This window comes from Colobus angolensis, unplaced genomic scaffold (genome assembly GCF_000951035.1).
Source record: "Colobus angolensis palliatus isolate OR3802 unplaced genomic scaffold, Cang.pa_1.0 Scaffold158, whole genome shotgun sequence".
NCBI lineage: Eukaryota > Metazoa > Chordata > Mammalia > Primates > Cercopithecidae > Colobus > Colobus angolensis.
Genome location: NW_012114688.1, coordinates 9,963,997 through 9,977,340, shown reverse-complemented (window position 1 = coordinate 9,977,340; position 13,344 = coordinate 9,963,997). Strand labels below are relative to the sequence as shown.

The following is a 13,344-nucleotide window of genomic DNA, read 5'->3' as shown; positions in this document are numbered from 1 at the left end:
AGGGGGAGGACATATACTTGTTTTCATCACTTGAAACATTTATATATATTTGGAATTAGTCAATATTTTATTTCTTTAAAATTATAAACTGTATTTAAAGTAATACTCTGGACAAAATGAGGCCAGGCATAGGGGCTCATGCCTGTAATCCCAGCACTTTGGGAGGCCACAGTGGGAGGATTGCTTGAGTTTGAGACCAACCTCAGCAACATAGTGAAACCTTGTCTCTACAAAAATTTTAAAAATAAATTAGTGAGACACGGCAATGTGCACTTATAGTCCCAGCTACTTGGGAGGTCAAGGCGGGAGAATCACTTGAGCCCAGGAGTTGAAGTCTGTAGTTAGCTATGATTGTACCACTGTACACACCCTTGGCAACAGAGTGAAACGCTGTCTCTAAAAAAATAAAAAGGAAACGAACAAAACGAAATAATCACTGAGTTTTCTTTCTTATGGATATAATCCTAATTACAAAAAAAAAGCTTTACATTAAATTGTCCATCACATTTAAAGTGTCAAAAAAGAAAAAGAAAAAAGAAAGAAAGACTCTACTATCCAAGACCAAGAGAATACTTAAATTATAATGTATTCACTAAATGAAATATTTTATAATTATTAAATATAACTATTGGAATAACATGCATGTGTATGTTATAATGTTAAATAAAATTCAAACTGTTGCAAGCCTTATAATGATAAACATGTATAAATTAAGACAAACAAATAAACAACAACAAAAAAACCTCTTCAAAGAAAAAGATTGGAAAGAAATATACCAAAACATTAAGTAGTCGTTTTGGGACTGGCAAAACCGTGGGAAATTTCTCTCTTCTTTCTTTTTTCTATTTATTCACTTTCCTACAATGTATATATTTCTCTTAAAATGGAGGAAGGGTATTAGTCATTAGTTTGAGTAGATAGTCAAATACCCACTGAAGCAGCTACCACCAAACATGTCTTACGCACTTCCAGCACTCTTCGCTGGGTCATAAAAGACCTTGAAGCAAAGATGTAGGTCCCATGGCAACAGCACTTACCAGGAAGCTCTCAGCAACAAATGTCCACACCCAAAATCAATGTTATAAATTTTTATGCAAAAGGATAAAAATAAATCATTAGTAACAAAAGATTTAATGGGCATAAAAGTATAAGACATAGTCCCTGCCCTTACAAGTACAGTTTGGCTAAGTCACACAAGATAAAGTGTACACTGGGGATACAAAAATGAATAAGGCGTAGTCCCTCATAGTCTAGTGAGAAAGACATTAAATGTTGCAATCAACTTGTGTTCCTCCTAATATAAGATTAAATAGCACTCAATGGAATAGTATGCAGATAATAAAATTTGTTCATTAAAGAGTTCATAAAAGGAAATAAGTAAGATTAAAACAAAGAAGGGAAAACACTGCATGTCCTGTATGATTTTGACTCTCAAAAAATATTTATTGTAGAAGAAAGACTGGAAAGAAATTCCCCAAAATGTTAATATAGTTCACTGTAGGTGGAAGGACTATGTATAGTTCTATATTTTTTAAATATTTTATCCACTTTCCAAATATGTAATGAACATATTTAGTAATGAAAACTAACAGATTGGATGAGATTATCCAGAAAAAAAATACGTGAAACAAGGTCAAGGGAACCTCTAGATAGGAACACTTGTATTTAAGAAGTAGAAAAGGAAAGAGTGCACAGAAATATGGGAGGACAGGAGAGAGAACCTGACCATGTAAGCCAAGAAAAAAGAGTTTCGATATGCCAAGAAGTATCTACCATGTCAAAGGTTCAAAAAAGTTAACTCATTCCTCAGCAAATATTGACTTATTTCTACTGTGTGCCAAGCCCTGTGCTAGGTAACAGGTCTAAGTAGGATGAAGACTATAACATATCTGGAGGTTTTGACAATTCAGAGGTCACTGGGATCACTGGGAAGATAATTTCCACGAAGTGGTGAGGCCAAAACTATGATTAAACTGAGGGCATAGAAGCAGATGGTAAAGGCTACTGTGTCAAATTTGCCACAGAAAGGAAGGGAAGAGAAGTAGAAAGGTAGGGCAGGTAAAGGAATTAGCCATGTCCTAAGTGCAGCAGAAGCTAGAGGTGAGCAGACAAGAAAATTCCTTTTAAGCCAGGGAAGTCGGGAAAGGCTTTAAAGAGATCTGTTTCTTCTTTCCCCAGCTCAACTGCTTTAATATTTTCAGGTTTAAACTACATATGAACCTATGCAAATCAGTGATGCTTCTTACAAGAAAAAATGTATGAAAATGATCCATTTCTGATTTTCCTTACTTCTTCCTTTAAAATTGGGGTTTTAAAATATTTTTAGAAATTACTTTGTAAAGAGGCAAAGACTCTAATCAAAATAAGAACATAGAAGATTGAATAGTGATTTTACTTTTCTTAGAAATCATACTAGTCTACAAAGTGTAGTCCTCGTTTGATAGCTTCAGAATTTCCATTTTCAACTCCACTAAAAAACTGTTGTAAATGACAAAGCTGGGAGACAAACTGTTAAGAATTCACAAACAAAAATTTAGTTGTTTTAGTAGCCTAAAGTTTGAGTTGGTTCTTATTTCCCAAGGTATTATTCGCTAATCCCCAATTTTCAAAGTTTTACTCAAGTAATTCCTAATATATATTTTTAATAGTAAAACTAAAGTCATCCAGTCATACAAGTTAATGTGGTCTTTCTACTAAAATGTGCTGCCATGAATTATATGCATCATTACTCTTTTAAAATCTTTGATGTGCATTTTATTTATGACTACTTGATGAATATACCATGTGTAAAATAATCAAGTTTAGAATGTAGTTTCAGAGTGTGATCATATTTGCTTTCTAGTCTTAGGACCATTAGAAAATCATATCATCAAGTAACAGGCAATGAGCTATCTATATTGAGAAATTTGCATGCCTAGCAAGAATTTGATTATATACAACAGAAAGCTTAAGAAAGGGAGGACATCATGAGAGAAGTAGAAAAATGATTATGATAATTTTAATTTATTTTTACAGTTCTCCAGAGATGTTTCCCTGACTTCTCTACCAAAAATGGCACTTTAACAATAGGAAGTAAGATGGTGTTTCAAGATGGAAATGGAGGGACAAGAAGTGTTATAGAACTCAGGGATGCTGCGAAGTATGTGTGTTTACATTCTAATTTTCAGTTTGATGCATTTTGTTATTGCACTCAAGACTAAAGCTCCTATCAGGTTAAGGGTTATAGTAAAAAGTCACTATATATATATATATATATGAAATATCTATATAAATAAATATACATATACATAAATATATGTATATATGAAATATACATGTTACTGTGAATTAAAGAGCTTGATACATATTCATTAAGAAGAGCATGTAAGGGAGAACCCAGAATCATTTAGAAAGAATAATGATGCTTTTTTCTGTCTCCCAGGCTGGAGACCTGTGGGTCCATATCTTGGCTCACTGCAACCTCCACCTTCTGGGTTCAAGCAATTCTCCGTCCCCAGTCTCCTGACTAGCTGGGATTAAAAAGAAAAAAAAGAAAAGAAAAGAAAGAAAGAATAATGATGCTTTTCAAAATGGTTAAATCTTTCATTATCAACAGGTATAGAAGTGTGACATAAAGAAATGTATTGGTGACATATCAAATTTCTACATACTAAGTGTAATGCAGTAAATTCCCCACATCCCTCAGCTCTACACACATAGCGCTCCATGTTACTGGAAAATGTATTTCCCCGTGTGCACGCATACACACATGTGCAAAAACATAAATCTATACAGCATATCACTGCTTTACTCAGTTGTTGAATTATAGATAAAAAATAAAGATATTCTAAAAATTTATCTTAAAAGACTTTAGCAGTATAATTAGTATAGTTAGTTCCTGCAGATTTAGAATACAACAGCAGCATGCACGATTTTCAGAAATATAAATTGGTGTAAAAGAAATCTCAAAATAATAATTCAAATATGATTCCATTGATATAAAAGTCAAAAACAAGCAGAGTTAAATTTATCTCCCTGTGATGCATATATAATTAGTAAAATGAAAAAGAAAACTTAGGAAATTATTACCACAAAAGTCAGAATATTGGTTACTTTGAGGAAGGGAGAGGTGTTGCAATTGGGGCACATGAAGAAGGGGTTGACAATGTTGTAGTTACATAAATGTGTTCACTTTGATAATTCATCAAATTGGACACTGATGATTGTGAAATTTCTAGTATGTGTTCCATCATGCCTTACTGTCAGGATTAGGAAGGGGAATTAAGGATGATGTTCATTCTTGACTATGGGTTTTTCAAGTTAAAAGCTAATCTTATCATTTAAGTTCATTTCTTACAGTGAGGTTTCTGCAATATTGAGGGAATGTTGCACACAGTGGAAAAGGATTTGTTCACCATTCTTGAAAACCATGTTCTCTCTGTGTGCAGCTATAGCTACCTTTGCAGGTTTACTGAAGTGACATTTTATGTATTATTGTGGCTAGGAAAAGAGTCACTACTGATAGATGGTTTCTGAAAACATGCTTTCAACAGCTCCTTGTAGAATCCCTTTTATCATAAAAAGAACATTTCTGTTTAGTGGTCATCAAAAAATAATTGATTTTTTTCTCCTTCTTTCAATGCAGTGGTATCAATAAACTTCTTGATGCAAAGTCACTTGGATTGAAAGTATTTGAAGACTATGCAACAACTTGGTATTGGATTCTCATGTAAGTGAAAACACATAGATGTTTCTTCTGCAGTCCCATTCTGATTTTATCTTTGTAGAACTCTTTCTTCAAATTTTCTATTTTTATTCATGAATAAAAGAAATGTATTGGTAGCATAACAAATTTCAAATTTCACTCAGATGTCAGTTCCTGCCATTTTATTTTTCAAATGAGGTGAGACAAGGAAAATATATTTAGAAATATGCCCAGTGTCAGCAGAATGTAAATTTTAATTGTATTCACTAAAGTACTAATAAAAGCACTGATGAGCATGTACTTCAAGTCACATGGAGCAATATCTGCAAGACTTCCATATCTGTAATATTTGTGTGCTTCTCATCACATGCTGCTGTGGATGCAGGATGGTTTCTCAGATTCTTTTTTCTAAATTGTCCCTCCCTTGACTTCAAAAGGGTAGTTCCTATTTTTAACACATCCCTTTCACATAATGATTGGTATTCATCATAACCAGAAGTCATTGTAGTTATGGGAAGCTACATAGCTACGTATGTGATACATAAATATAGATGTACAGACAACAAGGAGGGGGAGATGTAATATTTTCAGGCATAAGAGTTGCATTCCTAGAAAAGTTAAGGAAATGTAGTCACTGCACTGGAATGGGTAAATGTGTGATCCATTTAAGACTGTCATTACTGTCTGGCTCTTTTGTCACCCTCTAGTGCTTAAAAGCTTCCATGGTTCCCTAATGGTCAAAGACTAAAATTAAAACTTTTTCAGTTACTTCTAAGGCCCTTTAAAACCTAGCCCAACTTAGTTTCTCAGATTCATCTCCATCCATGTTTCTTGGTTAACACTATAATCTAAATATATCAAATAACGTGCCCATCCCTAGACTAGCAAATCCCGTAAATTTGCACATCCTGTTTCCTTTCCTCGTATTGAGTCCTGGGCAACTGCACCTCATTTTTAAAAATCAGCTTTAGTATCATTTATAACCTTTATTATCTTCCCCAGATGTAATCACTTACTTCTTCCTATGTGTTCCTCTTATCCATCATTGTGTGTACGTGTGTGTTTACACACCTATAAATACACATACTCATCTTCCATATAGCACCTACCATTCCGTGTTTTATTTACCTGGCCCTTTCCCTCTGATAAAGTATGAACTTACAATGGTAACTATGTCTAACTCATCTTTGTATTCCTAACTTCTATATGAGTCCTTGAACGTATAGTAGACGCACAAAAAAAATGTGGTTCAGGAAACAGTAAGAGAAACACTAGTGGAGCAAGATAGATGCATGTAACTATATGATGCATAACAAAGTCTAAGTTGTATTTTGTGTGAGATACTAGTGTGTGGTATTTAGAGCTGTAAAATTAGATTGTATTATGAGACTTTACTCATTTTGATGCTTTATCTTAAATGATTACAGTAATTAATTTTAGTATGCTAGGATCTATCTCCAGCAGAGATTGCAGTCTATTCTTGACAGTATTTAAATTGATTCCCCTATTGTCAGACCCAAATGTCACTAGATAATTTACATGCTGCTTCTTCATTTGGCTTTTTCATACCTACCTGAACAAGTGTACATTATAATAGATTATCTTGCCTACCTCACCCCCAAAACACACACTGAAACCCTCTCTACCCAGGCACTACTCATAAGAGTAAAACATGAACATCTCCCTTTATTTTCAATTCTTCTGCACTTTCTTATTTTATAAATATAAATCTAAAGGATTGATATGCTTGTATCTAGTGTATTTGGTTATAATTTTTATGTACAAATTTAAAACACATAGAATAAACAGCTTTATTTTTTGTTTTGTTTCCTCTGACATTTCTGAATACTTCCTTTGGGCTATGCCATGGAATAATCTTTTAACCATATTGAATGTTTAAGCATTAAAGTATCCATGATTTTAAGAGGGAATGACTTCTAAAGTTAAAAGCACAGGCTTTGCAAGACCTTGATACTTCAATACTGTGTTGTCATCTATCCAGTGACAGTAATTATTGAGATTTTTTATAATAAAAAGATAACACTTGAGACAATAACCTAATAAATGTACCATGCTCTGTCTATTGCTATGTTTGGAAACTTACAGATAGCACCAGACATATCAATTCTTAATAGAAGAGTCAGCCAACTTTCTGATCTTAATGAGTTCTCTTTGAGGAAATTACATCAGAAGACTCCAATGTGACCTTAACCTGGGTATATGGGAGGAAAAGAAGCTTCTCTAGTAGTTCAGTCAAGCTCTAAGAAGAAATTAAAACGGACAGAAAATAGTCATGCTGCTAATTGCTTGATAAAGTCACATCTCCCTGGAGACACAGAAGCCTTATCACGATTCCAAATAAGGGCCCACAGATCACTGGGGACCTGGAATAGATGTCTGCATGATGTAAGGCATCACAAACTCCTAGAGATAATTAGACCATAGTGATAATGACTACAGCATCATAGGCTCCGGGGATGGCCAGTTATTTTTCTTATCTTTCTGCCCCAAAATGATTCTCTTACTTCTAGATAGCCATATTACACCAGTCACTAAGTAAATGGAACAGAACAAATTCATCATGAATATATTTTACAATGTATGACCTAGTAGGTAGGTAGGAAGGGAAAAAATAAGACATGGCAACTGTCGCCGATAGATCAAAATTGTAGGTTGGAGAAATTGTATTTTTCCTTGAACAATGACTGATACTAGACTTCAGTTTACCCAGGTACACAAAGATGAGTTCTGTATAAAGTCTCTGATGGTCCTATGCTTTCATATGAAAGTCTTAATGGAAATCATTGCTTATGCTTTTTAACATTATTAATGTTTCTATAGCCAGGTAAAATAAAAGAATTTGAGAATAATTTTGAATAGAAAAAAAGTTTTGTCTTGATGTTTGTAATACGTTATGTTTAGCACACTTGACCACTGTGTTTGTTGTGGGTTTTTTCTAGTGGCCTGACGATCGCCATGGTCCTTAGTTGGACATTTTTGATACTTCTGAGGTTCATAGCTGGATGCCTCTTCTGGGTCTTCATGATTGGTGTGATTGGAATTATCGGTTATGGTAGGTATCGCGCCTCTTCAAATTGTCAAATATCAGAGTAATCCTTTTATTTTCAATTGCTGTTATCAATTACCAGAAAGCATTTGTTTTCAGTGGAGCTAATTATTCTTTACCCTCAAGAAAGCTTTAAACTTAGAAAAAATATTTCATTTTGCATATATTGTCTCTAACTTTTTCTTCCTGATATCTTTGGGGAAAAAAAATGCTGTCAGAACGTTTTACTCTTTTTCCTACCAGCCTTTGGTCTCCTGCCTCACAGATACTAAGAAGGAGGTAAAAAGAAATCCTTTTAGATTAATGAAAAACATTTCAGACAACTTCTTTTATTTCTTTAACGTTTCTATCCGATCAAAGGCCAGGTCTGCAAAGTTACAGAAGTGTGATCTATTTTTCTCTTTCAACTTGGTACATTTAATCCAGGTTCTGTCACACCGGTTAATAATTGGTACTCCACAATGAAGCATTGCCCTCTAGAGGCAAGTATTCTGAATTACACTATTGTATGGAGAATGACAGTACTGTCTGTGGGAGCTAAATGATGTGCGGGAGATAAATAATGAGTACACATGGACGTACAGCGTGGAGTAATAGACAATGGGAACATGGAAGGGTTGAGGACTGGAAGGGGGTGGATAATGAAAAATTATTTAATGGATACAATGCATGCCATTCAGGTGATGAATACACTAAAAGCCACTATGCAGTATATCCATATAACACAATTACATGTGTACCTCACAAAATTTATACAGACACAATTTTTAAAATCAAGGTTGAAATCTAATCACAAACTTGATCTCCCCAAAACAATACATATCAGGTATAATGTGAGCTCTATATATGAATTAAAGTGCTCACGTGAAACAGTATATACCACCTGTGGCAGCTTCCTTTCACTCTTCTAAAAAAGGTATGAGCCTATATATTATATGACTGTTTGAGATGTTTCTATTTAAAAGAATGATTTCCCCTATGGCACTATTTGGACTGACAACAGTTTTATGGCAGTAAACATCAAAAATAACAATCTCTTATTTCTGTCATTCAATGAAGAGCTATACACATATAAGAATGCAGTTGAATCTGCAGGTTGTGTAGTTAGCCTGTGCTCTAATCCAGCTCCATAACATACAACTGGGTAACTTGGGAAGTCTGTTGGTGGTTAAAAGACCCTGTACTCTCATCTACAACATCAGCACAATAATGGTATCGTTATCTCAGAGGATCTTAAGGATTAAATGAGACAATGAATATAAAGCTCTCAGAGCAGTACCTGGAACACAGCGGACAATCAGTATGCGTTGGATTATTGTTATTACCCTCCTCATTATCTCCAATGAGTTTTTAGCAAACCATTTGGTCTTCTCAGGTGTTCCCTATCTGCTCCTGCTGTACTCCTCTTGAATCCCACCTGGGCTTCTTGTTGAACACAGCCAGGTAACAAATAAGAGGCAGATCAGTCTGGTTGAGGAACACAAGAACTTCCATCCTCTAATCAGAAACTGCAAAAAAAAAAAAAAGTTGTTTAAATGTCTTGTTTTTGTGTTCCTGCTTGAAGCTTAAAACAATCTCTGCCCTTTGCCACTGGAGAGTCTGGGCTTGTGATTCAATCACTCTTGTATCGTCATCAGGAAGGAAAGGGCAGTAAAGTCTGCTATTGACTTAACTGATGTCTTAAACAGCAAGAAAAATCTGAGATTGGCTATAGTGCAATTTTGACAATGGCAAAAAGGAGAAAGATGGTCAACATATAAAAAGTGCAGGTAAAACAACCAATTTCCGCTCCCTATTGACTCCCTAGATAGTACTAACCCAAAAATTAATGGTGTGGGAAGTAAGTTTGATGGTATCTATTGAGGGAGGAAATGTCCAGTTAGGTTGAGGAGTGTCAGAAAATAAGACTATATGTAACTGACCTCTGCTACTATCCTGGACGACTGACTTTCTACATATCATGAGAAACCAATTTTTTCTACTGAAATTTCCTACTGACAGCAGCCCATTTACTAGAGCAAATAACAATGTGGATGTGTCATACTGAGCAGAGAAAAAGCCAGACTGCTTGTAGGCAGATGTTTACGAACAGCAATGGAACAATTCTCATTGGCCAGAACAGGTTAAGAGGTATACAGGAGAAGACCTTTGGTTATGAGCATGTATTTAAGGTATGAAAAAGGCACAATCCCACATTCATCACATATGAACTGTATGATCCTCTGCAAGCATACAGTTTCTTTAATTCAAAGGTTTTTCAATCATATAACAGGAATCTGTGACTACTAAACAAAATAATAAAGTACTTAGATTTTGCTAGCATATAGTAAATGTTCAATAAATAGTGTCTATTTTTGTTGTTGCTGATATTGTTGTTATTCAGGAATATTATTGAGGAAAGAGGACTTGAAGCCCAGAGATCATAATTTTAAGAAATCTAGGACAAGAGAGAGAAAGCAAAGAAAGAGAAATTGGAAAATATTGTCTAGACTTTCACATTCACTAGTAGAAGGAAACTAAATTGTCTGAAGGGCCTTCTTGCTATGAAATCATGACATTAAAAAGAGTATTGCACTGTATTGTTTTATATAATACATTGTTTTGATAAACTTTAGGAAATAAAGGAAATCTCCTCCAAAAGAAAAAAATAACTCATGAGCTAAAATCAAAGTGGGGAACCAAGCAGGAAGCACAGGTGAAACATTGGGTAACCCATAGTAGTGCTGGGATCAGGAGACTTAGACCTGAGTTGGCAGCAGAACAGGGGATCACACCTGAAACTCCTGGAGTAAGCCTGGGATCCTAGAAATGTCTAAAGTGACCCCAGTTTGTAAGTACCCTTTGACTGCCAAAATAAACAAATGTAAATCTCCTCTAGATGAAAGTTTCCTCAATTAACATCACCAGGTTTTCACAGATTCAGATCAACAAAGTCCGAGACTACCTGACCTGCAAGAAAACAATTCTGTGTGAAAATCAGTGGATACTATAAACATGAGATTGACGTCTCCAAGAATTCAGATATGGGAATTAGTAGATATAGAACATGTAGCCAGGTGTGGTGGCTCACTCCTATAATCCCAGCACTGTGGGAGGCCGAGGGGGCCAATCACTTGAGGTGAGGAGTGGGAGACCAGCCTGGCTAACATGGTGAAAACCTGTCTCTACTAAAAATACAAAAATTAATTGGGCATGGTGGTGCACACCTGTAGTCCCAGCTACTTGGGAGACTGAGGTGGAAGAATTGCTTGAACCTGGGAGGGGGAGGTTGCAGTGAACCAAGATCATGCCACTGCACTTCAGCCTGGGCAACAGAATAAGACTCTGTCTCAAAAGAAAAAAAAGAAAGAAAGAAAGATATAGAACATCAAATAACCATGCATGAAATGTTTAAAGAATTGAAGATAGAATCACAGCCAGACGCAGTGGCTCACACCTGTAATCCCAGCACTTTGGAAAGCTGAGGCAGGTGGATCATGAGGTCAAGAGATTGAGGCTATCTTGGCCAACATGGTGAAACCCCGTCTCTACTAAAAAAATACAAAAATTAGCTGGGCATAGTGGCACACACCTGTAGTCCCAGCTACTTGGGAGGCTGAGGCACGAGAATCGCTTGAACTCAGGAGGTGGAGGTTGCAGTGAGCTGAGATTGTGCCGCTGCACTCCAGCCTGGGTAACAGAGTGAGACTCTGTCTCAGAAAAAAAAAAAAAAAAAAAGTGAATTCATTCATTCATGGACATGGAGTATCATTTATTCAAAGCTTGGACAACAAAAATAAAAATCAACAAAGATGTCCAGGCATACATGAAGATGAGCCATATAGAACTTTTCAAAATAAAAATGTTAGATTAAAGACAAATTGATAAGCTAAACAGCAAAATAGAGAATTAATGAACTGAAATATGAATCTGCAGTAATTATCAAAAATATAGCAGAATGTGACAAGGGGACAAAAATATGATTGTGTGGTTCAAAGAAATAGAAAATAGGTTGAGAACCGCCTAACATATATCAACCATATTTGAAAGCTCTTGGCTGAGAATTTGCCAGAACTGATGAAACCATGGATCCACAGATATAGGAAGCCCTCATTAGACTAAGGAGAGTAAAGGAAGATAAATCCATATCTAGTCATACATTATTCTGTTTATTCAACAAATATCAATTGAACAGCTGCTGTGTACAGACACTATTTTAGACTCTTGATGTACAACAGTAAAGGAACAAAGGTTCTTACTCTCATGATGCTCATAGCCTAAGTAATATATGTATTAGAAGGTAGTTATTGCTATGGAAAAAAGAAAAGGTAGAGCAGGTAAGGGGAGATTGAGAGTGCCATGGTAGGGCAAGGAGTGAAAATGGCGGTATTAGTAGGAGGAGTTTTTTGGGGAAAATAAGAAAACACTTGAAAGCAATGGAGTTAGACAGTCAAGATGAAAGAAAAGTTCCAGACAGTGGGTGCAGCTAGAGCAAAGGCCCTATAAGATAAGAGTGTGTTGAAGAAATGGCTGGGAGCCTAGTGTGGATGGGTATACTGAGTAAAGGAAAAAATAGTGGGAGAAGAGGTCATAAAATTTATGAAGGGGACTAGCCTTACAGATTATTATAAAACCTAGGCTTTTACTCTGAATGAAACAGGGAGGCAATGTAGGGCTTTGGGTAGCAGAGAGATGAGATATAATGATTGCTCTAGTCCCTGTGTTGAGAATAGACTGTGGTGAGGCAAGAGTAGAAGCAATGAGACCAGTAAGGAGATGATTGCAGAAATATATATGCCAAATGAGGGAAACTCTTGAGGGTGGCCATACATGCTTTTATTTGTATAAAAGCTGTATTTCCTGATGGTTTGAATGCAGCTATGAGAGAGAGTGAGAAGAAGGAGAATGATTCCACAGAAATATATGAGATGTAAGAAAAGATAGTGAACAAAGAAAATAAATTAGTAAGCATTTAGGTAAAGCTAAAAAACTTTCCCTGCATAAAATAATAATTGCTTTAGACAATGGACACTAGAATGATTATTTTATGCAGGTAAAATTTGTTTAGCTTTACCTACATGCTAACTTATTTAAAATGTACATAACAAAATTATGGAGAAATAGTCAGAGTCGTTGATTATTGAGTAACTAAGATCTTGCATTTCCTTGTTAACATATTGACTGTAGGCTCTTTAAAAAAAAAAAAAGAACAGATTTTCAAGGTAACCTATTATAAAAATAGAGTAACTTGCTCAAAACCAGTAGAGAAGAAAAATGGAATATAAGTAAACAAACAAAAAATCATCAATTTTAAAAGACAGGAATTGGAAGAAAAGAAGTATAGACACAAAGTAGAATACAAAAGGCAAAATTAAGAACATAGAAACAAATATAAATATATCAATATATAAAGTATAAATTTTTTTTTTTTTTTAGTAAGTAGTGAGATGCCTTTATTTTACTCTGTTCATTTAAAACAAACATCTTGTCCTCCTTCCCAATTTGTGCACCATTTCCCAGAGCCTCTCCTGCATTTTCAAATTCTTTTATTTTTTATTTTTTATTTTTTCATTATACTTTAAGTTCTAGGGTACATGTGCATAACGTGCAGGTT

General features: G+C 35.1%; 1 protein-coding gene across 4 annotated transcripts in view; it reads left to right on the top strand.

Annotated features, from left to right (window-relative positions):
- SLC44A5 (solute carrier family 44, member 5) overlaps positions 1 to 13,344 on the top strand; it is a 426,185-nt gene that overhangs the window by 379,827 nt on the left and 33,014 nt on the right. For all 4 annotated transcript variants that reach the window (XM_011936933.1, XM_011936934.1, XM_011936935.1 and 1 more), the window contains 3 exons: positions 3,016 to 3,139; positions 4,625 to 4,708; positions 7,645 to 7,757. In XM_011936933.1, the coding sequence (XP_011792323.1) occupies positions 3,016 to 3,139; positions 4,625 to 4,708; positions 7,645 to 7,757 (321 nt within the window). The remainder of the gene's footprint in view (positions 1 to 3,015; positions 3,140 to 4,624; positions 4,709 to 7,644; positions 7,758 to 13,344) is intronic.